The 25,787-nt window shown below is 36.6% G+C and overlaps 4 protein-coding genes across 29 annotated transcripts in view; 3 read left to right on the top strand and 1 right to left on the bottom strand.

Annotated features, from left to right (window-relative positions):
* The window catches only part of LOC127881766 (beta-hexosaminidase-like), a 193,682-nt gene extending 192,384 nt beyond the window's left edge, over positions 1 to 1,298 (top strand). For 2 of the 4 annotated variants that reach the window (XM_052429900.1, XM_052429896.1), the window contains exon 11: positions 1,108 to 1,296. In XM_052429900.1, the coding sequence (XP_052285860.1) occupies positions 1,108 to 1,168 (61 nt within the window). In that variant the 3' untranslated portion in view covers positions 1,169 to 1,296. Of the gene's footprint in view, positions 1 to 1,107 lie in introns of all 4 variants that reach the window. The other 2 variants (XM_052429901.1, XM_052429899.1) reach the window with 2 other exon arrangements.
* LOC127881786 (uncharacterized) overlaps positions 1 to 14,489 on the top strand; it is a 163,763-nt gene extending 149,274 nt beyond the window's left edge. Inside the window, exon 4 of the transcript XR_008050270.1 lies at positions 14,146 to 14,489. The gene's annotated coding sequence lies outside the window, so the exon portion shown is untranslated. The remainder of the gene's footprint in view (positions 1 to 14,145) is intronic.
* LOC127881772 (uncharacterized) overlaps positions 1 to 15,764 on the top strand; it is a 78,335-nt gene extending 62,571 nt beyond the window's left edge. The window contains exon 4 of the transcript XR_008050267.1: positions 14,541 to 15,764. The gene's annotated coding sequence lies outside the window, so the exon portion shown is untranslated. The remainder of the gene's footprint in view (positions 1 to 14,540) is intronic.
* Positions 1 to 25,787, bottom strand: part of LOC127881760 (protein pigeon-like) — a 238,277-nt gene that overhangs the window by 160,797 nt on the left and 51,693 nt on the right. For 4 of the 23 annotated variants that reach the window (XM_052429879.1, XM_052429876.1, XM_052429868.1 and 1 more), the window contains exons 20-21: positions 25,077 to 25,141; positions 23,768 to 23,885 (exon numbers count right to left, since the gene is read on the bottom strand). The exons of 3 other annotated variants lie outside the window; for them this stretch is intronic. In XM_052429879.1, the coding sequence (XP_052285839.1) occupies positions 23,768 to 23,885; positions 25,077 to 25,141 (183 nt within the window). Of the gene's footprint in view, positions 1 to 3,875; positions 5,404 to 5,703; positions 5,794 to 7,098; positions 7,294 to 16,908; positions 16,980 to 18,038; positions 18,183 to 21,481; positions 21,571 to 21,941; positions 22,035 to 23,767; positions 23,886 to 25,076; positions 25,142 to 25,787 lie in introns of those variants that run through there. 16 more of the 23 variants (XM_052429877.1, XM_052429874.1, XM_052429866.1 and 13 more) reach the window with 10 other exon arrangements.

Below are 25,787 nucleotides of genomic sequence, written 5' to 3'. Positions count from 1 at the left end.
CCCATAGTGATTTTCAGGGCACTAGATCAAAGGTCAAGGTCACGGTGACCCGAAACAGTAAAATTGTTTCCGGATGATAACTCAAGAACGCTTTTGCCTAGGATCATGACACTTCATAGGTACATTGATCATGAATCGCAGATGACCCCTATTGATTTTCAGGTCACTAGGTCAAAGGTCAAGGTCACAGTGGCAAAAAACGTATTCACACAATGGCTGCCACTACAACGGACAGCCCATATGGGGGCACACATGTTTTACAAACAGCCTTTGTTTAAAATTATTTTGGTATGTGTGATTTGTTTATGCAATAATAGCGAAAAGACACATTTTCTCGGACATGATCATCAGCAGGCGCTCTCACAATCCGTTCCTGCCCTTGTGCTTTGTATTATCCCTATAATGAAAGTTGGGGCGAACTTTGAAGTTCAGCTGCAATTTCCAGCTATTTCGTTGTTACTGAAAGATACTTAATTTTGGTGTGGATTGAATTGTGAGGGGGAAGCCAGAGTACACAGAGCAAACCCCACCTGTCTGGTATGGTGACCACCAACAAAACTCACATTCTGCTGGGATCGGGCATTGAACCCGCCTAAGTTAGAAGCGAGTGTACAAACCTATGTGCTAGCAGGACAGCTTAAATAATGGATCTCTTTTTCTAGCATTTTATATACCCCCTGCATTGAAGTAAGTGTGTGGTACAGCAGAATCTTCATGGATGTCTTTCTGTCTTGTCTGTGTGTGGACACACACTGGTCTGACAAAGAACGAAGGAACACTTTCGACGTACAACGAACAAAAAAAAGCAAATGTAACTCATGATCTAAAATTGTTTAAATGAATTTCTATGATCTTGCATTTCAATATGCTAACGCTAAGCTCTTTTTCAACATAAAATTTATTTAACATGATTATTGCTTCAAATAAGTTTTTCTGAATAATAAAAACATGTATTGAAACAAAAATCACACATATACAATTTATTTATTTATTTTATTTTATTTTATTTATTATTTTTTTTGGGGGGGTAGGAGTGGGCAACAGATAAATTCTTATTAGCCAAAAAATATGTCAGAAACAAACTACAACATTGCAATTATTTTTCAGGTCTTTGGATGGTAAAAGGAGCAGTCGGTCTGTTGTCATGAATAAGTCACAAATAGTATAACGCAAGCTTGGACAAGTAGTGGATCCCATTTTAAGTATACTCAAGAGTACCAGAGGTTCATTTAAGTAGTACTCGAGCCGACAATGGAGCCTGAATAACCTTCATTAGCAGGCGACATATAAGGAAATAATTTGAACTGCAGCCAATTTAGAAAGAATTATTTAACTATTTCATTTTTGTATAAGTATTTTGTTTATTTCTTTTTTTATAAGTATTTTATTTTATTTTGTTTTTTTTTCTTTACACATGTAAAATTCTTTAATTTCAGTTAAATATGTTAAGACAAATGTGTTGTTGTTTTCCTTATATGGTTGTTGATAAATTTAAAATAAAGTTGTGATTTACCATATCCTCAATGAACTGCAGGGATGTTAATTATATTTAGGCAGTGGGTAGTCGTACGGCCCCGTACGGCTAGACAATACGCTAGCCATACGGCTCTGTACGTATAGCTTTTCCTATGGAGATTGTCTAGCCATACGGCTAATAAAGTATAGAATTGTCATTCAGTGCTGGTAATCAGTAATAAGTTTGTTGAAGCTCATACAAGTTTTAAAATTCTTTATCTGTTACGGCTTCCTTTCATGTAATACGGTTGATTATTTGATTCTTAAATTAGTCGACATTCCTAAGTAAGGTGTGAAAAACTGTTTTTAATAAGTTGCAGCATCGATATTACGAAATTCGATGACGGCAACCTTCAAAGGTAGTTCTCAGAAATTGAGTTACACAAATAATTTAATTATCTTTTAAAAAATTGATAAATAGATGGTTTCATACAAGCAATATATCAGTTCACTGAAAATGGCTGTGTCTTTAACTGTTGGGGAAAAATTCTCCACTTATGGTGTATTAATAGGCAAAATTGAAGTGTACCAGCGTTCAAATTGTGTACAGTTTTACAAACGTAGTTCACGGAAAATTGAGGCTGCTAAAAGCAGATGCCCTAAGAAAACTTTCAATGAAAATCTTAGTGTCGGAAATTACATACAGTTGTATTCATGGAGAGAAGAACTTCAAATCAGAAGGCAATGGCAAGCGAAATCAGAGGTAAATGGGATAGCGTTCGCATTATTGATATTCCTTTATTCTGTTAACTTAAGCACATTATTTAGTGGCTGAAAGAAATTATTTGCTGAGTCATTAGCTATTAAAGTCAGACCGCATTGAGAAAAATGTAGACATTAGTTATGCAGATTTATTAAGGCAGTTGTTCTAGTTTCCCGTTTGAAGTTAAAAAAGTGTAGAATCAACATATTTTCATGAATATGAAGACATTCTATCATTTTAATGAAACATGTTATTGATGTGTTTATTTTTTTTCCAACAACGACGAAACATCAATATATTTATGTGTTATAAAAGCCGTACGGCTAGACAATCTCCACTGGAAAGGCTATTCGTACAGGGCCGTATGAGTAGCCTCTTGTCTAGCTGTACGGGGCCGTACGACTAGCCACTGCCTTTTATTTATCCCTTACAGGAATTGAACTGGTTGTGACTGGTTGTTATATGTTAAGGCTTAAATATCTAAAAAATAAAATAATGAATGTCACTAGTTATATCTGCAAGTTTACAATAATTTAAGATATTGTCCTAGTAGCTGCCCTCAATTTATTATGAAATCTTGTACAAAGATTAATTTTATAGTGAAGATAAATTTACCTCAAGTTGTGACATATTTTGCATTTTTCTTTGATTTTATTAAAAATTATATGAAATAATGTTGATTATCAAATAAAAATGAAAAGTTTTTACAATCTGATGATTTGTTGTTCTTATGCCCCACAAGTGGTTAGCGTGTGGCTATGATATTAAGTATGTAGTAAAAACATAATTTTGAATGAAAAATATTCAAATTATAATGAAAAATCAACTTCTCTGAAGAAAAAAAACAAATTAACTATCAAATATATGTTTAACAAGGTATTCAACTCAAAATGACTTGAAAACAGGGTGCATAGCTTTGAACAGCCATAACTTTGTCAAATGTGCAGCGATTTCCATGAACTCGGTTTAATTAAACGCAGATATGAATTTCCTTTCTGGAAATGTTCATAACTTGTTCATAACTTGGCTAACTCGCAGTCTGTTCAGGCTTTATGCTGTTTGCTGCTCATCAGTATCTAAGGTTTGGAGATGAAGCCTTAAAAAAACTTGAATCTAGTAATAAAGGTCTTTAATTATATATACATTTCTTAGAGACTACAAATGCATGAAAATATGTATCTCAATGGTAAAAGGTTGACACTAGGTTTATTACAATGTATTATCATATCTTCATTAAACTTCATTGTTTCAATGGTATTATGGCCAAGTTTAAAATTTATGTTCTAGTAATATATCTGAAATATCTTCCAAGCTTAACTCCTGGCCATGTTAGGAGTTTTAACCCTTTACAACATAGAAACATATTTTGATGCATTTGTGGTCCCTTGAAGATTTACATTTAATTAAAGGCCATTTTCACTTTGCTTCCAAGTGGGAAAGGGTTAAAGCTAGGTTATGAGGTAAAATTGAAGAAAAAGCTTGTTTACACAGGTCATATAATTTCCCAAAGTTCATGACACTCATCAAATTTGACCAAAGTTCTGTTTTCTAAACCAGGTCATTTGGAAAAAAAACAATGTGCCTTGTTTTTTTGGTATTTTTAAACATGATTACGTGTAGTTGGATAATTTGTATATGTTATAGGAGTTAACAGATATTATATATAACAATTTATTTCTTAAAACACAACTGATATGTTAAGTTGCAACAACATACTATAATTATAATAATATGTGTCGTACAACAATAATACAACAATACGAAACACACTATCATCATCCACTAACATATTGCACATATAAAATATATTGTAATATAATTCATTTTATTATCTTAACAACATCTTTGTCTCTCTCTATATATTTCTTAACAACACATTTCTTGCATGTACCAACCATGCAATATTTTTTATAGAAGAAGTTTCCTGTTGAACAGGTAAGGAAATTCAAACATCCAGTAACAGTTTACAGTTTCCATGTGGCAAGTATTAGAAGTTTACAGTCCCCATGCGGCCAGTATTAGAAGTTCACTGTTCCCATGTGGCGAGTAATAGAAGTTCATGGTTCCCATGTGGCCAGTATTAGAAGTTCACTGTTCCCATGTGGCCAGTATTTGAAGTTCACAGGTCCTATATGGCCAGTATAAGAAGTTCACTGTTCCCATGTGGCGAGTAATAGAAGTTCACTGTTCCCATGTGGCCAGTATTAGAAGTTCACGGTTCATATATGGCCAGAAGTAGAAGTCTTGTATTAGAAGTTCACTGTTCCCATGTGGCCAGTATTAGAAGTTCACTGTTCCCATGTGGCGAGTAATAGAAGTTCACTGTTTCCATGTGGCGAGTACTAGAAGCTCACTGTTCCCATGTGGCGAGTAATAGAAGTTCACTGTTCCCATTGGCCAGTATTAGAAGTTCACTGTTCCCATGTGGCCAGTAATAGAAGTTCACTGTTCCTATGTGGACAGTATTAAAAGTTTACTGTTCCCATGTGGCCAGTATTAAGTTACTGTTCCCATGTGGCCAGTATTAGAAGTTCAATGTTCCCATGTGGCAAGTATTGAAAGTTTCACCATTCCCATGTGGCAAGTATTGAAAGTTCACTTTTCCCATGTGGCCAGTAATAGAAGTTCATTGTTCCCATGTGGCGGTATTTGAATTTCACTGTTCCCATGTGGTTATTATAAGATGGTCACTGTTCATATGTGGCCTGGTTAAGCAGTCCGATAAGCGCAGTGGTAGGTTCACGTGCTTCTCACCTAAGAGAATGGTTCAATCTTTGTTTCTGGAAGATGTGAGTATGGTTGGTGGTCAACATACCGTACAGGTGGGATTTCTTCTAGGTACTCCTGCTTTCTCAGACAACAAAAGACTCGACCAAATTTAAATCTTTTAGTAACAACGAAATAAATAGCAGGAAAATGCAGCTATAATTGGACATTTTGTCAAACCTTTCGTGAGTCTAGTCAGTTAACGAGGTACAAGCGCCAAGACACACTCTAAATCCACACATAATGCAGAGGCAGAAGAACTTCATAACCTTTAAAATGCACACAAACACTCTGTAGCCAACATTAAAAGTTCACTGTCCCCATGTCGTATGTGGTCTCATGGTGGGTGTGTTGCAGGGCCACTTCCTCCAAGGCCTGGAAGTGGAGGGGGCTGCCACGCTCACTGGTTCCTGGCCGGTCTGCAGAAATGCAAACCAATATTACAGTTTAAACAACTTTTTTATCAACTGATTGCCTGCCGGTCTGCAGAAAGGGGAAGCAACATAACAGTTTTAAAGAAACTTTTTTATTAACTGGTTCCCTGCCAGTCTGCAAAATGGGAACCAACATAATCGTTTACAAATCTTAATGATCAATGCGAGCCATGCACTGGGAAAATGTGCTGTAAGTGTAATTCAACATTAGCCTGCAGAGTCCGCACAGACTAATCTGGGATGACACTTTATGCACAGTATCTGTACTTTCACTGATTAAGTTACCAGATTTATGCAGATGCCTAAAGAATGCAGCAAGGGGCTGGAAGGAGACTTCAACAATATCGCTGTTCTTGCCCTCTGCTGCAAGGGTGTCTGCAAGAAGAATGTATCAATATAAGGAATCTATGGAGAGACATATATACACATTAAACTCACACTTTTGACTATATTTACTGTTTTACAGTGTTGCAAACAATACAGGAGTAACAATATCAGAATGTTTGTTTTTTCAATATTCACCTTTGACTTTTGATGAAAAAATGTTTTTCAATCTCACATTACCATTTGGGTGAATTAAATGTTTCATGAATATATGTTTTTTTATAACAACAGTATTTAGTGTATTAATTTTAATCAATCAGTCATCTGGCATTTGACCACAGCAGAAATTAAGGGTCAGGCATAATCTTTCAATCACTTTTAATATTTATACAGAATTTTGTGATAACGGGTTATGTACTTTTCAAGTCATTTTAATGTTTGGGGACACACAGACAGACAAATAGATACACTGCAAAAATATGGCTTAATGTGTGCTGCAAATTTCACATGTTATAACTTAAATTCGTTTTGAGTAATTGCAATATCAAGTTGTGTTCTGATTTTAGCAACAGCGACCCGACCTTTGATCTCCAGTTCAACGGCTTTTGACTGAAAGCCACATAGTGTGATACAAGGTAGTAAACTTCAGTTGAATACAAGGTGCACTCTGGGCTAATATTAATTTACTGACCCTGTATCACATCGTTCTCAGTCAGTATAAAGCCTTGTAACTAATAATAACATAACTAAACGGATTTCAATTGAAGCAGAATCTGGCTTCTTGATGCAAGAATTTTGAAAACTTCTCTCTTTTGACTGCTGCAAACAATCTGCCCAGCATCATTTTGATGCAAACATTACCAAGAAGCTGCATGTATCTCCAAAATATATCTGTTATCACACCATTTGTGCTGTTTGCTACGGATTTTACTTACGTTTAGGCAAAACAACATTTTCAGAGTATTTACAAACTTTCAGAAGCAAAATAACTCTTGGCTAAAGTATGTTAACCCCTGAAATTTTCATTTGGCCCCTAAAAATGTGGAGCATGAGGTCTTTTGACTCCCGGTTAACAAAATATATTAAAATCCATGCAACTAGTTAACCCTTTCTCACTCAGAGGCAAAGTGAAAATGGCTATGTGCAAAGAGCATGAAACCAGAACAGCCTGCGAGTAACTCACAGTCTGTTCAAGTATTATGCTGTTTGCTGCTCATCAGTATCTTAAGGTTGCAAATGAATCCTTTCAAACTTAAATATATTAAAAAAGGACTTAAATTTAATTTTATTTTTTCAAAGACTTCAAATGCGTGAAAATACGTATCTTAAGTGGTAAAGGGTAAAACTAGCTCTCACTTCTCATGCTGTCCAGACTGCTGGTATCCAGCGAGGGTCGCTGCTCCGCTAGGATCTTGTCGACGTAGCGATGGGCGAGGTACGTGTTACACGAGATGTGGCCCCAGAGTTGATAGCATTCCTCCGCCTCACTCAGTGAGAGCTGCGATATCACGGTACGCTTCAACAGAACGTATTCCTCTACATCCGGCAACTCTGTGGGAGGAATGAAGTTTGTCCAGTTTTAAACATTATTTCAGACGCATTGTGGATAACCGATATCACTGTACGCTTCAACTGAACGTATTCCTCAACATCAGGCAACTCTGTGGGATGAATTAAGTTTTTCAGGCTTTAAACATTATTTCAGACGCATCATGGATAACTAATACTGCAAAATCATTTATCACTATTTGCCAGCATAAAATTTCAAGTGTTTTTTTTAAATACTTTTTTGCGGACATGTAAATTTGTGGATTTCTGATTTTGACAAAAAATGAGGAAGCTGGTTTTCCTTTATGTCTGAGTTTAATTCCCATTGGTTATATTGATTTAACCGAGTTTTGTTGGACTGTTAAAGCTATGATAAGAAACCTCAAAAAGAGATCTATTAACATGCTTTCCTTTACTATACTCGTGTAACAAGATTGGTACAAGATTGGTATTGCTTGTTTGATCCATTGAATTGGTAAAACGATTGGAATAATTATAATGGAAATATTATACCTTAATGTTCTATGGGCCAAATAAGACTTAACAATTGTTCAGTACTCGTGCTTCAATAGCTCCAAAAATAAGATTACCCTCCCCAGTGAATACCTGTACATTATCATATATTAATCAGATATACCTGCTTGGCCAAACTCTTTGTGTGATTGAAATGTCTGGCTTTTTAAAATAGATCAACAATCGATTGAATCTCTCTCATTTTAACGTTCCTGCTTATTCAATGAACAAAACCACATTTGAATGCGATAAGGCATTAACATAAAGTGATTTTAGGAGCAACCTTTTATACCACTGGTGATCACCAACTAAAAATGATTTGATTAAAAAAACACACAACTTTTGATGAATTAAAAAAAGATGAATAAGTGAATATAATTTTGTTTAAATAAAAAAGTACCTCACAAAAGTCTTTATAAATCTATCTAAAGCTGGATAGACCATACATTGTGTCATGTGATATAGCAGGCTATAAAGTTGGCACATATCGATGAATTTTCATGTTGGGAGTCATTTGTAGATTGTGTGCGATTCAATGAGGTTTTAAGACTACGGTTTGTGCATGGTGGACAATGGACTATGGACTATGAAAGTGATACCATAACTCTGTTATATCATGGGAGTATAGACTTACAGTGCAGTTGAATGCAAGTGCTTTATATTACTTTATCGTTTGTTAATAAAATGGCAGCACATTCTGAAAGTATAACCTTCTTTTGTTGCAAATCATGCAAGGACAAAAAGAATATTGAAGAATATGCAATGTATTACTGTGAAAAATGTCGACAGTGTTTCTGTAGAGAGTGCTCTAAGCTACACGATTATTTGTTCAGTGAACATGTAAAGTACGACCGGGGATATATGAAGAACTGGCCAGTTTCAAAGGAGTTGGAGGCTGTTTTACTAATGTGTGAAATACACACTCATAAACATCTATAGACGTTCTGCAAAGACCACAGTCAACTGTGCTGCTCAAAATGTGTTCCCTTAAGTCACAGGTATTTTAGTATTAAAACAAACTTTGAAACCATACAATTTGAGGTCTTTCGTATTGGTCAGACTTGTTATCATTATTTCCATTTATTTTCCCATGAATAAAAATTGGTCATTTGGTTTATACATACATAATTAGTGAAATTACTAAAACCTCTGAGGTGAGGTTTTGTGATCGCTTTTTGAGTCAGCATTTGACTCTAGAGGCCACAGTTAAAGATGTATCTCGAGATTCTTTAAAATAATCAAAACCTTAGAGGCCTCATTTATTTTCCAATCATCATGAAACGTGTTTAGGACAATACATTATTGATTCTATAATTTCTCAGCTGAGTTTGAAACTGGGTCATGCAGAATCAACAAGAGATGTGTTTGTCAGAAACACAATGCCCCCTACTATATCCCTTTAAAAAATATAACTTCCCTTGTAAAAATTATCTGTACCTGCAAAATGATAAATATAAATTATCTCCCTTTAAAGCTTGTTACTTCCCTTGATTTTGTTTTTGACCTTTGACCTTGAAGAATGACCTTGACCTTTCACCACTCAAAATGTGCAGCTCCATGAGATACACATGCATGCCAAATATCAAGTTGTTATCTTCAATATTGAACAAGGGCTATTTGTAAACCTGCATGCCCCCCATATGGGATGTCAGTTGTAGTGGCAGCCATTGTGTCAATACGTTTTTTGGCACTGTGACCTTGACCTTTGACCTAGTGACCTGAAAATCGATAGGGGTCATCTGCGAGTCATGATCAATGTACCTATGAAGTTTCATGATCCTTGGCGTAAGCGTTCTTGAGTTATCATCAGGAAACCATTTTACTATTTCGGGTCACTGTGACCTTGACCTTGAATTAGTGACCTGAAAATCAATAGGGGTCATCTGCGAGTCATGATCAATGTACCTTTGAAGTTTCATGATCCTAGGCATAAGCGTTCTTGAGTTATCATCCGGAAACCATTTTACTATTTCGGGTCAACGTGACCTTGACCTTTGACCTAGTGACATGAAAATCAATAGGGGTCATCTGTGAGTCATGATCAATGTACCTATGAAGTGTCATGATCCTAGGCATAAGCGTTCTTGAGTTATCATCCGGAAACCATTTTACTATTTCGAGTCACCGTGACCTTGACCTTTGACCTAGTGACCTCAAAATCAATAGGGTTCATTTGCGAGTCATGATCAATATACCTATGCAGTTTCATGATCCTAGGCCTAAGCGTTCTTAAGTTATCATCCGGAAACCATCTGGTGGACGGACCGACGGACATACGGACGGACCAACATGTGCAAAACAATATACCCCCTCTTTTTCGAAGGGGGGCATAAAAAGTTATTGCCAATGTTAAAGTTTTCGGACGGACGGACTGATGGACAGTTGAACTGGGGGCATAAAAACGGGGACACAAGGTCGAATTAAAAAAACAACTTGTGAACACTGTAGAGAACACATTTATTGACCAATCTTCTTGAAAATAAGTTGGTTACTTGGGGTAAAATCTAGGTCATTAGTTCAAATTAAAGCTTGTTAATACTCTGGGGGCCACTTTTATCTTCATGAAACTTGGATGTCTTGGACGAGTTTGAAACTGATTCTTGTGGCATAAACAAACAAGGTCACTAGGTTATAATACAAAAAAAGCTTGTTGACACTATAGAATGAGCATTAATTACGTGTGAAACTTCATTAAACTTGGTCAGAACATGTGTCCATATTCAAAGCATGTACACCTGGGGTCAAAGACTTTGTCACTTGGTCAAATTAAGGAAGAATCTTGAGAACACACTAGAGGGAACATTCCTTGATCTTTGTTTATTAAACTTCATCAGAAATTTGCCCCAATGATATCTAATGTGATTTCAAAAGAGGGTCATGTGGGGTCAAAAACTTGGTCAACATGACAAATTAAAGAAACTGTTTGTGTACACTCTAGAGGACACATTTATTTTCCAACTATCTCGGCATAATTAGAAACTGGGTCATTTAGGGTCAAACACTAGATAAAAAATTTCCATGATATCTGGGCTGATTTTGGAAATTATTGTGGTTTGTTCGAAAACATGGCTGCCAGGTGTTGGGCAGTTTTCCTGACACAAGTCTTTAGTGAAACCTTGTGAACACTACATGCTCAGAACAGTTTAGTTCCTTAGGGTCTCAGAGAGTGCCTTAGGGCTGTTGGTCCTCTTTTTTTATTATTTTATCCTTGATATTTTCTTTCAGAAAATGCAAAAAAAATGCCCTTAACTCAGCCAAGATACATGCAGATGACGTACATCAACTGTCTGTGAAGCTTCGGATCAATATGAGAAAATTGAAGCAGCTTCAGTGGTGCTGTGAGTCTGAAATCCAGGATCTGAAGAGTTCATACCAGAGGCAAGAACTCATGGTACAAACAATGAATAACAAAATTAATTCCACTCTGGACAAAATTGCGAGGAGCTCTTTAAAGAAAACTCCTAAAGTTGAACAAACAAAAATCCGTAGATTAATGCGTTACACTTTGGATGATGTAGAGAATACTACTATGAATGAAACAAAAAGGACACTGTTAAGTCTTGAAGCTTCTCTTGTGACTGGTGTTGAAACCTGCATCCGTCATTATCCTGAATTGAAACTACTCCATGAACTCCTTCTGTACAGCAGTGATAAGAACAAGAAGAAACTCTGCTTTATAGTCAGCAAAAAATGCATTGACAAAATACAACAAGTTGAAGCATACCTATATGAGAACAGTGTTTAACTTGAATGTGCCATATTAAGGCAGACTATACAAGACACAATGCAGTACTTGTCCAAAGTGTCAGGTCTGGGAAGGCTGGTAGAGAGTATGAAGGCTAACACTGACATTGAACAGTACTTGTCTAAACTGTCGGGTCTTGTGAGAATTGTATGGCGTCACAATAACCATGTGTTCACTGTCCAGGGGAAGTCTGAGCACAATGTGCGCCTATCAAATGATTCAGACACATGCATCATCGAAGCAATGTGTATTCTCCCAAGTGGACAGGTCCTTGTAGTAGACAGAAATAATAGAAAATTCAAGCTGCTGAACGAGCAGTACCGGGTGGTGGATCACTTGGTGTATGTGACGCTGATGAGTCACTATTATGTGAATCACATGTGCATGATCACACCCAGGGAGGTAGCAATGGCTGTATATGGTGATAAAGACACCAGTATGGTCCAGTTTATCACAGTCACCCAGAGCAAGCTTGAGCTTGTTCGAGGCAGAAATCTTCAGTTACAACATGACTGTACAGGTATTGCCCACCACCAAGGTGAACTGTTTATCTGCTCGGGTTTGGTACTGTACAATTTCTTTCTGAATGGGAAAATGATCAGTAAACTGTACCAGGATAGATCATGTGAGTAATCATGTTTCTTTGGCCGCACTACCTGCCACATGTCACACTTTCTGTCTCATTTTTGTGGTTATCAAATTACCATGCAAGTCATATGTTTTATAAATAAAATTATTAAAAAACACTGTACTACAGTTATAATCTTCAACATTTTTGTAGCTCCGAATTTGAAGAATTCTGAAATTTTATGTAAATGTATGTATTTATAATTATTTACTTTTAGCTACATGTTTTTTGTAAATGGTGAAGAACAAGAGTTATATAGAAAAAATTCAATATTAGTTGCTTTGAAACATAATTGTCAGTTATAAACACTTACAACAAACACAACCACAGCAATAATATCATACATGTTGATGTATGAAATATGTCTGCTGATATGACAGTTTCACTTGTATGTCAATAAATTGTGATGCTATATGTGACACATATGAAAGCTATTATTGCTTGATACTGTTACAACAGATAACATATTCATGTGTACATAGTCATTGTTCTGTTTCCATAATTTTGCCTCACCTCATTTTTGAAGGGACCTTTTCATGTTTTGGAAAATTGACAAAATTTAAAAAAAAATCAGATATACAAATTTTCTTTGTAGTGATGATATTTGTGAGGAAACAGTAATACTGAACATTAATCATGCTCTAAAATATTGATTATATTAATCTTTTAACGATTTAAAGACCTGAAAATTACAAAGTGTTGCAACGTGAAACGATTGAATAATTTAGAGAGTTCTGTTGTTTCCGTTATATTTTGTGACACTACATGGATTGCTTATATTGAGTATAAAATACATCACTCTTTGTAGTGATGATATTTGTGAGGAAACAGTATTACTGAACATTTACAATGCTCTAAAATATCGATTATATTAATCTTTAAACGATTTAAATACCTGAAAATTACAAAGTGTTGCAATGTGAAACGATTGAATAATTTGGAGAGTTCTGTTGTTTCCGTTAAATTTTGTGACACTACATGGATTGCTTATATTGAGTATAAAATACATCACTCATTGTATGACCACAGACGGCAGAGTGGTCTAAGCATTAGACTTTTACTCCAGGGATCAGAGGTTCGAGCCCAGTTGAATGGTACCTTTTTTTTCTTTCTTTAATCTACTCTTGTCTTTTACTGGAGCTTTTTAGATCCAATGTTTACATTTATCAATATAAAGCATTTAATGACAAACTTCAATACATGCCAAAGTCTGTGAAAAGGTCCCTTTAACTCACCAATCGCATATCAACATGCCTATCTTTTACCCAATAAACAGATACTTCATGTACTATTCATTATTCCGGATTTTATGTTAATATTTAAGATATTTATTATTACCTATTTATAACAACACATATGTGACACAAAATCGATGCATTCTGTTTATTAAAATTAGTAAGCAACTTCAGTAATTCAATATATTGATGTTTCTCTGTTTTGCAGTAGACAGGTGTGCTGTGAGTCCCACAGGAGACAAGCTGTACATAATCAGCCGCCTAGAGCAAAAGCTCGTTACCCTGGCCAGGGATGGGACACTCCTGGCTACATTAACATACCCAGAGTTCCCAGAGGATGTACACGTGACCCCTGAATGCCAGGTGCTGATCTGTGGATGGCCGTCGAACACTATACTACAGATAGACAGTGAGGGTAGAAGCAAGCTGGCCACTCTGGTTACAGGGAGGGATCGAGTGCACTCCCCACTGTCAGTCTGCTACAGCAGCATCACATCTTCCATTATTGTGGGAATGTGGATGAACAACAACATCCTGGTGTTCAGAGTGGAATAGTGTGAACATGTATATAATGGTTGTTGTAATATGTTATTTAGATTACATTTGCAATGTGATGTTGTGTATAAGAACTTGTATATTGACATATGTTCATAGATCAGTCAACTCCAAAATCAATGAAAATGAATGTCCCAAGAATAATAATGATTTCACAATAACCTACACACACTTTGCAGGTAATTATGAGTCAAAGTTTTTTATCTGATTTTGGGGAAAGGGCCTGGCCTTTTTTGAGGAGAACAACAAATCGCGTGAACGCCGGATTTTGTGGAAAAATAAGGAGTCTTAAAAAATAAATTTAACATATTTTAATGTTTTTAAAACAAATTCAAGGCAACTGATAATTTAAATATGCATTTTTTTCTATTTTCTACACTAGATCAGGTTAACTTGTATATTAAATTAAAGGTTTCCAAAAAAAGAAACAAATATTCATTTTTTTAGATATCAGTGTTTTGGGGAAAATCGCTGTAAGAGGGGAAAAGTACGTCTAGGGAAAAGGGCCGATATTCGGCGCGTCTCAAAGAAGGAAAAAAACTAATGACAGTTACTGAAAACAAACCTTTATTAGGTTGGATGTGGGAATGGCTGTTCATATAATTTCCACACACACTCTAAGTGGCAAAGCTGAGCTTTGGCCAGTAATATGGTGGGATAATATCTAATCTATTCAACCCGATCCATTCTGCAAACAAATAAATGTATCATGTATGTGCCTTTCCACAGGTGTATAACGCGTGAACAATTCACTGAAACACTATCAATAAGTAATAAAACAACATTATTCATCACTTTGACCACACAAAAAATTTCGATATAATATATATTATATCAGAATTTTGTTTGGTCAAAGTGATGAAAAATGTTGTTTTATGACATATTGATAATGTTTGAGTGAATTGGCCATGCACCCAACCCCAGCTGTGTGCCTCACTATATTCGTGAATGAATGTCAATGTAAGGTCAATGTTAGCAACCAATAATTTGCCAAACTAATAAATGAACCTTGCTCTTGGAAAACGGAGTACATGCATGAGCATAAAAAGTCATTTCAGATTAGCCTCTACAGTCCACACAGGCTAATCAGTGACAACACTTTCCGTTTGTATTGTTGTTTTTCTTTCAAAGGAAGTCTCTTTTTAGCAAAAATCCAGTTTAGACAGAAAGTGTCGTCCCTATTCAGACTGTACAGGCTAATCTCACACGCATTACGCCCTGATTTTACCACACGAGGCTCAAATAAACTTAACAGTTTAGTACTTCACAATATTAATGAATGAATATCAGTGAAAGGTTTATGTTGGCAACCAAATGTACGCCCAACATTTACATGCAGAATAACAGCCCCTAATGGTGGTACAATTGTGTTTTTTCAATGTAGTAAATACGACGTTGTCCGTGGAGAATTTCTATATAACTGGTATATGGGTGGAAATACTAAACATGACTTATAATCTGATGAGCAAAACAGATAATGATACACTATTGAAATTATGTTTGTATGTGTATCATGTTTTGAACAAAATTTAATAACCTGATATATTTTAAATCTAACATGAACACAATGTAATACGTTGATATATTTTATAATTATGATGATGTTTTCGCAACTACAAACATGTGTTATCTTTTGTGTAAAATACTTTGTATTTTAGGCCTTTATTTGGGCCAACGTCCTTTATTTACTTAACCCTTTGCATGCTGGGAAATTTGTCGTCTGCTAAAATGTCGTCTGCTGAATTTCTTAATTAGCATTTTCTTCGATTTTTTTCAAAGAATACTTAGAGGATAATACACGGCTGAGCCGGGCCGGGCAGTGATAATCGGCCCGCAGGGAGCATAACGGCCCGAGGGCCGTTTGCGACCTGGGGCCGATTATCACTGCCCGGCCTGGCACAGCCGTGTATTAATGTCTATAATATATATCTTACTTTTATACTAAATTATAGATGGGCCAATGTTTTGAGTCATAAAATCAAACTATTCTGGTCCTTCACTAAAATTTATGAAGGACCAGCTTTCCGTACTTATATTTTCTTTGAATTGATTACGCAATTTATGACGTATCTCATGTGACGTAATTTAAATGACGAAACTAGCTAGACGCTTTGGGTTTAAGGACAACAACAAATCGGACTTGGAGTGTTTTTATTTAACAGTTAAATATTTTTTAAGCATTGAACGATTAGTGTGTGTGTTTACGATGGATTATTATAATATTATGAATGTGAATAACAGTGTTATATATGAAACTGGTTAGACTGCATTTTCGATTTCGTTGAAATGTCGAATAAAGGCTTAAAGCGATGTTTTGTTGAATAATTGATGGATTAAATTTAAGAAAAGTGTAAGTGAATTGTTCTTTTGACTGTTCAAATGAATTCGGTGTTGAATTAAAAGGGTAATATCTTTGATGAATAAGTCGTTCCTTTGTCAGTCGATCAAAGAATGTCTATCCACAAAGAATTGCCTGCTTACATCCAGTGCTTTAAAATGGAAGAGATGGATTGCGATGAAGAAATGTGTTCAGAATTTTAACTCGTCATGGAAGCAAATTAAAATAAACATGGTTATTACACAACTTCGGCGAGTAGAACAATAACCTAAATGTTTTACTTTTTTATGGCTAAGACTGGATGTGGACGCCATTTGTTTCCAGTTGAACGTCACGCGCACACATTCTGAGGGCCGAATATAAATAATCGACCCTAGGGCCGAATATTTATAATGACCCCGCAATGGTGATAATGGCGTGAACACCTGTACAAATTTCTATATATAGTAAGGTATGTATTATTATCAGAATAGCAAACAGTTTGGATCCTGATGAGACGCCACGTTCTGTGGCGTCTCATCTGGATCCAAACTGTTTGCAAAGGTCTTCAACATTCGGTTCCAGCACTGAAAGAGTTAATAAACTGAGTTGAATTTGTACTTGCCTGTGGTAAGCTGAGCCATGAAGTCCCCAGTGAGCGGCACAATGCCATGGCGCACATACTGCAGGAACATCCTGCGTGAACAATATCAAATGTGCAGTCAATGCAAAGATACAAACACCCATAATTTACTGGTACAACATTCAGGCCAGAGGGCCTGTATTAACCAACAAATTCTAAGACTTAAGAATAAAGAAAGACTTAGTTCGAAGAAAAAAATGCTCAGTATTTGAATATATCCAGTCTACCAATGGTGATTTTTCCATAAACAAAACTTTCTTCATTAAGAATGATGTAGAGAGGGGTGATAAATGCCAAGTTTTACTCAGAATTAAAGCAGCTCTTTAATGTTCTAATTTAAAGAATATTCTCTATTCTTAGACTTAAGTCTACAAATTGTTTGGGAATACGGGCCCAGATTAACTACTTAATGGACTGAAATGGAAGGTTGGAGAAAAAACAGGTGCAAAGACCCCACTGTGTTACATTTTAATGGAGTGTATTATATTGGAAATTTAGTGTAAAGCGTAAATCTACAGCAAAACAATGGAAAAAAATGTCAAAAATTTATTTTGCTTTATTAAGTTATTTATTCTTGAACAATATACACTTATTTATACATTTATGGGTATACTTTAAATGAAATCAAATTAATCAGATAAATAAGCGTAAGGTGAGACAAAATAATACAGACCATTATAACATGTCTAAGGGTCAGACATGCCATAATTACAGGTGGAAATACAATAAACAAGAACGTTCTACAAGAAACTTCATACGCTAGCATTTTTGAAATCGACTCAAGCTACAGAAGTTATACAACAACAGAAACAAATGAGTCTCGTTCTGGGAAAACTGGTCTTAATGCATGTGCGCTAAGTACCATCCCAGATTAGCCGATGCAGTTTGCACAGGCTAATCAGGCACAAAACTTTCCTAAACTGGATTTTCTCTCAGAGGAGACTTCTGATAACAAAAAATTCTATAAAGCAAAATGCGTTGTCCCTGATCTGCCTGTGCAGTCTGACCAGGTTAAACTGGGCCAACACTTTACGCAAATGCATTAAGCCCTGTTTTCCCGGAGCAAGGCTTAAGAAAGGCTAAAACCTAGACTTCAAGCAGTCAATCTCTACCTAAAGTGGAGACACCTGAAGGCCAGACAGGCAAAGTATGCCTGGAATCCCAGTGGTACAGGGAAGTACAGCTCCCTGGCCGTCATCCAGTAACGCTCCAACAGCTGGAACAACTCGTACTCATCCACATCTGCTCGCATGCACCTGTCGTGAAACAAGTGAACTGCAGTAGGACTGCTTACCCTTTCCCACTCAAAAGCAAAGTTGAAATGGCTATGTGCAAACAGCATAAAACCAAAACAGTCTGTGAGTAACTCGCAGTCTGTTCAGGTTTTATGCTGTTTGCTGCTAATCAGGATCTAAGGCTTGAAATGAAGCCTTTAAAACTTCAATCTCGTAAGAAAGGTATTTAATTCAATTAAACTTTCTAAGGGACTGCAAATGCGTCAAAATTCTTATCTAAGGGGTAAAGGGTTCAGATATGTCTTAACTGCTTTATGGTTTTGAGCCATGTATATGTACTACGAGTCAGACATGCATAACAGCTGATGTAGATTGATCGTATGAAGCATAAAACGTGTTGAACATGTTGAAGTTTTATTCATATGACCTTGATGGCAATGGCAACAATTGCTTTAACTCATACACAAAATATTCATACAACATAGTGTATTATTCGTAAGACTTTGATACAGCAGCTAAAAGGTTAAACCAAGAAAACTAGAGCTTTGTCACAGACGTGAAGAATACCCAGCACATGCCGCATTGACACATAATATTTTGCATGTCGTCTTCACAAAAAACAGCGGAAACCATGCTCAATTTTTAAAATGCACTTAGGGACCCCTTGACCTAGTTTTTGACCCAGAAAGGCCCATGTTCTAACTTGGCCTTCAGATCATCTCCATAAAACTTCTGACCAACTTTGGTGAAGATCAGATGTAAACTACTTGAATTAGAGAGCGGCGATGCTGAATGTTAAAAAACGCACTAAGTGACCCCGTGACCTAGTTTTAGGCCCGGAATGGCCCATGTTCAAATTTGTCCTAGAGATCATTTAGATAAAACTTGTGACCAAGTTTGGTGAGGATAGGATGAATACCACTTGAATTAGAGAGCGGACAACATGGTGAAGTTTAAAACGCACTAAGATCCCCCTCGACCTAGTTTTTGACCCGGCATGACCCATATGCAAACTTGACCTAGACATCATCTAGATACAACTTCTGACCAAGTTCGGTGAAGATTGGATGAAAACTACTTGAATCAGAGAGCGGACAACATTGTGATGTTTAAAACGCACTAAGTGACCCATGACCTTGTTTTTCACCCGGCATGACCCATATTCAAACTTGTCCTAGACATTATCAAGATACAACTTCTGACCAATTTTGGTGAAAATTGGATAAAAACTACTTGAATTAGAGAGCGGACAACATGGTGAGGTTTAAAACACACTAAGTGACCCCGTGACCTAGTTTTTGACCCGGCATGGCCCATGTTCAAACTTTACCTACACATCATCTAGTTACAACTTCTGACCAAGTGTGGTGAAGATCGGATTTAAACTACTTGAAATAGAGAGCAGACACCATGCTCAATGTGTAAAACATACTAAGTGACCCCTTGACCTAGTTTTTGAGCTGGCATGGCCTATGTTCGAACTTGGCCTTTAGATCATCAAGATAAAACTTCTGACCAAGTTTGGTGAAGATCTGATGAAAACTACTTGAATAAGAGAGACGACACCATGCTGAATGTTAAAAAACGCACTAAGTGACCCCGTGACCTAGTTTTTGACCTGGCAAAGCCCATGTTCGAACTTGGCCTTAAGATCATCTAGATACAACTTCTGACCAAGTTTTGTGAAGATCGGGTGAAAACTACTTGAATTAGAGAGCGGACAACATGCTGAATGTTTAAAACGCACTAAGTGACCCCATGACCTAGTTATTGACCCGGCAAGGCCCATGTTCCAACTTGGCCTAGACATCATGTAGATACAACTTCTGGCCAAGTTTAGTGAAGATTGGATGAAAACTGCTTGAATTAGAGAGCGGACAACATGCTGAATGTTTAAAACGCACTAAGTGACCCTGTGACCTAGTTTTTGACCCGGCAAGGCCCATGTTCGAACTTGGCCTAGACATCATCTAGATACAACTTCTGACTAAGTTTGATGAAGATCGAATGAAAACTACTTGAATTAGAGAGCGGACAACATGCTGAATGTTTAAAACGCACTTAGTGACCCCGTGATCTAGTTTTTGACCTGGCAAGGCCCATGTTCGAACTTGGCCTAGACATCATGTAGATACAACTTCTGACCAAGTTTGGTGAAGATCGGATGAAAACTACTTGAATTAGAGAGCGGACACTTAATAAGGACCGACAGACCGACCGACTGACCGACAGACAAGTTCACTCCTATATACCCCCCTAAACTTCCTTTGTGGGGGTATACAAATTCCAAATCTTGAGTAAATCCTCTGGGGTCGTATTCCAGAAGCAACTTAAGTTAAATTTTATTTTTATCCTGAAATTGGGAAATTTTCTTAAGTGTTTCATTTCATATTGCACTAGATTGGCATCACGATATACATTTTAACAAGACTATTGCCAAGCAATATATGTCCCCTACCGGCTCCACCATTGTCAGAAATTCCAGCATTGTCAGAATATTTTTTTTCTTATTTGTTGCCATAGCAACCAGATTTTTTGACGTAGAAACAAAATGAAATGACATGCATAATCTCCATATTGCCATCTATCTATGTTTCAAGTTTCATGAAAAAATATGAAGAAATTTTAAAGTTGTCACAGGATCCAGAAAACCACCATTTTCAGCAGTATTTCCAGTCTATTTGTTGCCATAGCAACCAGAATTTTTGACGTAGGAAAAAATGAAATGACGTGCATAATGTCCATATTGCCATCTATCCATGTTTCAAGTTTCATGAAAAAATATTAAGAACTTTTAAAGTAATCGCAGGATCCAGAAAAGAGTGACAGACTGACGGACACACAGAGCGCAAACCATGAGTCCCCTTCGGTGAAACCGGTAGAGGACAATAACATCATTATGCCAATATTATTTTAGGAATACCAAAAAAATATGTGTTTCCTTATTTAGTACAGAAATACAAAACATTGTAATTTTGAACTTTAGTTAAATTATTTAAGAAATGACTTAAGATATTTCTGGAATACCACCCCAGATGATACTCCATTTGAGCTGCATCATGCCTAAACAGGTCTTATGCTATATGCGACCAGAATAGCTCTAGCAAAGCTTGCCCTTAGGCGCCGTCAGGAGCTTCCCTGTCTGCTTAGGAGACCAAGAAACTTTGTGTGACTTTAAAGCGCACAGCGTAGCTCCTGACCAGATTGCGGGATGCCACAGGCTGGTCTGGTGCTATGCTGGACGCATATGGCAAAAGACCCATTTTCGCATGATGGGACTTTCTGGAGTGATTATTGAATTTACTGTAATGCTTGCTCACAGGCTAGGAAGGCTGCTGTCTTCAGGATGTCCTAAATGTTGACCTCTCAACGTCCACAGCAAGTGACACAGCAGACGACTTTGTGTTTGCTAAAAATAGAAAGATGATCTCTTAAAATAGAAAAAAAGGTTTCATGAATGTTAAACTTAGGTATAATTAATTTTAGATGAATCATCTAGGTCCCGGTGTCGTAGTGGATATGGTGTCTGCCTAGCGACTGGGAGGTCACTGGTACTATTGTCACTGTGCAAGCATTCTTTAGATCTCCCCAATGGACACTTAAGTACTGGTTCTACAGGAAAAAGACTCAAAAAGGTTTCAATAAGCCTTAGGCTTTAGATACAAAGCTAAAATAAATTGGTTTAAACTAGATGAATCATTTATTACCAAACTGATTTACTTTTGATAAACTTGTTATAACTTGAAATATCTAGCAATCACAACATGTGCTATGTGTTACCTGGCAACTAACATAATCCTTTGCCGTGTTGGCCTTGACCTTTCCATCCTTCAGTAAGTATGTCAGCATGTGTTTAGACAGCACCTCTGTGGTCTGAACATCACAAATACCCTACTTTGCCATGTATCACCAGCACTTTTATACCCTCAAATTTTAATAAAAAATGTGATCAACCATTGGCGCAGTAGTAAAATGGCCCCTGATTTGAAATCTGATTTGCCAGGTTTCTTTATTAAAAAACTTTTCTCCATTTTTGAAATAAATAAATCGGGTGAATGTGATACATAGTTGCCATAATACATGGTAATGAAGGATAGTGAGAACTTGGTAAGCATCGGTAATAAGTATTTCAAAGGAATTTGCACCATATGCAAAACCATCAACACAAACTGCAATCTACATATTTAGTAATAAAATAGTCCAAGTTTCAATACGATTTAATAATAACAATATGGAAGTATTTGACTATGTATTAAGTAAAGCAAATATAAAATATATGTATTGCAATATAAAATAACTTCACAATGAACTATAAATAATATTAATTATATGAGTAAAACAAGAGTTAACCAAAATATACATGCAGCTATAATGCAGTATTGAAACTTCGCTTTAATGATATTTTTCTTTTCAAGAAAGTATCTTCTTAGCAAAAATCAAGTTTAGGCGGTAAGTGTTGTCCCTGATTAGCCTGTGTGGACTGCACAGGCTAATCTGGGACGACACTTTATTCAGAGGCATTAGACCCCATGTTCGCAGAGTGCGTCCCAATTATATGCCTCCCAAGTAATCAGATCAATTTAGATGATCAGAGGTAGAAGCATACTCTTAATTTCATGAAGAACAACTTTCTTGATGCAAGCTAATGTGACCTTGACTTTTGATCTGGTGACTTCAAAATCAAAGTGCCTCTACTTTTCCTTTGATGTAACGACTATACCATACAAGATCGCAGGTCTAAGCATCTTTAAAAATTAGTTCCGAAACAAATTTCCTGTTAAAAGACCCTGCGATGTAGACCTTTGACCTAGTGACATCAAAATCAAAAGGCGTCTTTCATTTGTACAAAGTAACCACTATACCAATTTTCATGATCTTATTTGAAAGCATTTTCTATATATTTTGCGGAATCAATGTTACAAGACCCTGTGATGTAGACCTTTGACCTAGTGACCTCAAAATCAAAAGGTGTCTTTCATTTGTACAAAGTAACCACTATACCAATTTTCATGATCTTATTTGAAAGCATTTTCTATATATTTTGCGGAATCAATGTTACAAGACCCTGTGATGTAGACCTTTGACCTAGTGACCTCAAAATCAAAAGGCGTCTTTCATTTGAACAAAGTAACCACTATACCAATTTTCATGATCTTATTTGAAAGCATTTTCTATGTATTTTGCGGAATCAATGACCATCACTGTGACCTTGACCTTTGACCTAGTGATACAAGCCCCTGACACAATCACCTTTGACCTGCTGATTTTGAAATGGAGAGGCAACTTTCTTTCCTCTTTACTAATTTGAATGATTGTAATTCAAAGCGGCCTCTAGCTTTTGCGCAGAAACCAATGGTCTACTGACCAACAGATAAACTGACAGACATACCAACAGACAAATGCAATGTATGAAAAGTGTTGTCTCGGATTAGCCTGTGCAGTTCTCACAGGCTAATCAGGGACGACACTTCGCTTTTATGGATTTTTTTGTTTACAGGAGGTCTCTCTTCATAGCAAAAAACTAGTGTAAGTGGAAAGTTTTGTCCCTCATTAGACTGTGCAGACTGCTGATATTTTAAAATTTAAAGGTCAAATCCGGTTGGTACCAAGTTCATGAGTGTCTCAGAGGCCTCCGTGACCCTGTTTCCCTGTAGGAAGTGTGGGGCCGTGCCCAGGATGGTGTCAGACTTGCTGCCATAGTGACCCACTGCCTCACTGTCTTGCCTGAGGGAAAAAATATTTGCCTTGTCATGGAAAAACTGGGCTCAATGCACATGCGTAAAGTGTTGTCCCAGATAAAACTATGCAGTTGGCACAGCTTAATCAGGGACAACACTTTTTGTCTAAACAAGATTTTTGCTAAAAAGACACTTCCTGAGAAATAAAAACACCATACAAGTGGGAACTGTTGCCCCAGATTAGCCTTTGGTGACTGCCTGCACAGGCTTATCTGGAATGACACTTCACGCACATGCATTAAGCCCAGTTTTCTCAGAACAAATTTTATATGCAGATACTTCATTGACAGTTGGGAATAGTCAATTCTTGGTGCCTATGGGGGAGATCTAAAGAACCTTTTATCAGCGGGGATTGAACTGTGACCTCCCAGTCGCTCAACAGAAAATATATCCATTACGCCTAAACAATGTCTATTATATAAAATTATAAAAAAAATCCCTCCCAACATGAAACTGAACAAGATATGTGTTTGTCAGAAACACTATGTCGCCTTCTGCTCCGCTTTGAAGCTATATATTTGACCTTTGACCTTGAAGGATGACCTTGACCTTGACCTTTCACCACTCAAAATGTGCAGCTTCATGAGATACACATGCATGCCAAATATGAAGTTGCTATCTTAAATATTGCAAAGTTATGGCAAAATGTTAAAGTTGGAGCAAACATACAAACCAACAGACAGTGCAAAAACAGTATGTCCGCCACTATAGTGGGTGGGGGACATAAATTTCTGAGCAAATCTGACTTGAAATTTACTTCTGCAGGGCTTCTGCTTATTTCGATCACCACTAGGTGTTTTGGTGATTTGACCCTTTCCCACTCAGAAGCAAAGTGAAAAGTTGGTTATCCGCAAACAGCATAAAACCAGAACAGCCTGCGAGTAACTTGCAGTCTGTTCAGGTTTAATGCTGGTTGCTTCTCATCAGTATGTAAGGGTAGGAAATGAAGCATTTAAAACTTGAATCTAGTTAGAAAGGTATGTACTTAAATGTAACTTTCCAAGGGACTACAAATGCTTCAAAACACGTGTCTAAGTGGTAAAGGGTTAAATATTTATCTAAGTGATAAAGGGCTACATATTTATCTAACTGGTTAAGGGTTAAATACGTATCGAAGTGGTAAAGGGTTTAACAGTTAGCAAATGTTTAGTCAATTGAGATCCTCTCTGCAACTTACTGCGTGTCAGATTTCCTGATTCTGATCTTAGTAATAAAGCTTTCTTCTTCTTTGACTTTGTTCTTCTGAAAATAAAATTTCAACAAAACATGCTCCGTTTGTATCAACTTTGAACACAATTTTAAGAATGATTTTTGTCTATGTAAGAAAAAGTAACACAATCAAAGATTGTTAGTCACAGAAAAAAGATATAATTAACAAAATCAAAGATATTAGTAACCAAATCAAAGATATTATCATCAGAACAAAATTATTGCTTCAAAACAACAATACAATAAACAACTCAAACAAAAAATTCTGATCATAAGTGAAGACAGATAATGTTTGATTTTACATAGCTTTTGCATTACATAAATAATACAGAAAAATAAATGAGCCGCGCTCTGTGAAAAGGGGGTTAAATGCATGCATGTAAAGTGTCATCCCAGATTAGCCTGTGCAGTCTGCACGGGCTAATCAGGGATGACAATTTCAACATAAACTGGATTTTTGCTAAGAAAAAACTTTCTTGAAACGAAAAAAATCATAAAAGCAGAAAAAGGTGTCACTGATTAGCCTGTGTGGACTGCACAGGCTAATTTGGGAGGACACTTTATGCAGATGCATTTAACCCCCTTTCCACAAAGCCCAAATAAAAAATAATTCTTCCTCTTTTTATTTTAAACTAAGACCATGATGGCCCTTTAGCAATCACCTGATTTGAAAAACACC

Source organism: Dreissena polymorpha, chromosome 5 (genome assembly GCF_020536995.1).
Source record: "Dreissena polymorpha isolate Duluth1 chromosome 5, UMN_Dpol_1.0, whole genome shotgun sequence".
In the NCBI taxonomy this organism is placed as follows: Eukaryota; Metazoa; Mollusca; class Bivalvia; order Myida; family Dreissenidae; genus Dreissena; species Dreissena polymorpha.
Note: the sequence above shows the minus strand (reverse complement) of the source record. Positions and strands in the feature narration are given on the sequence as shown.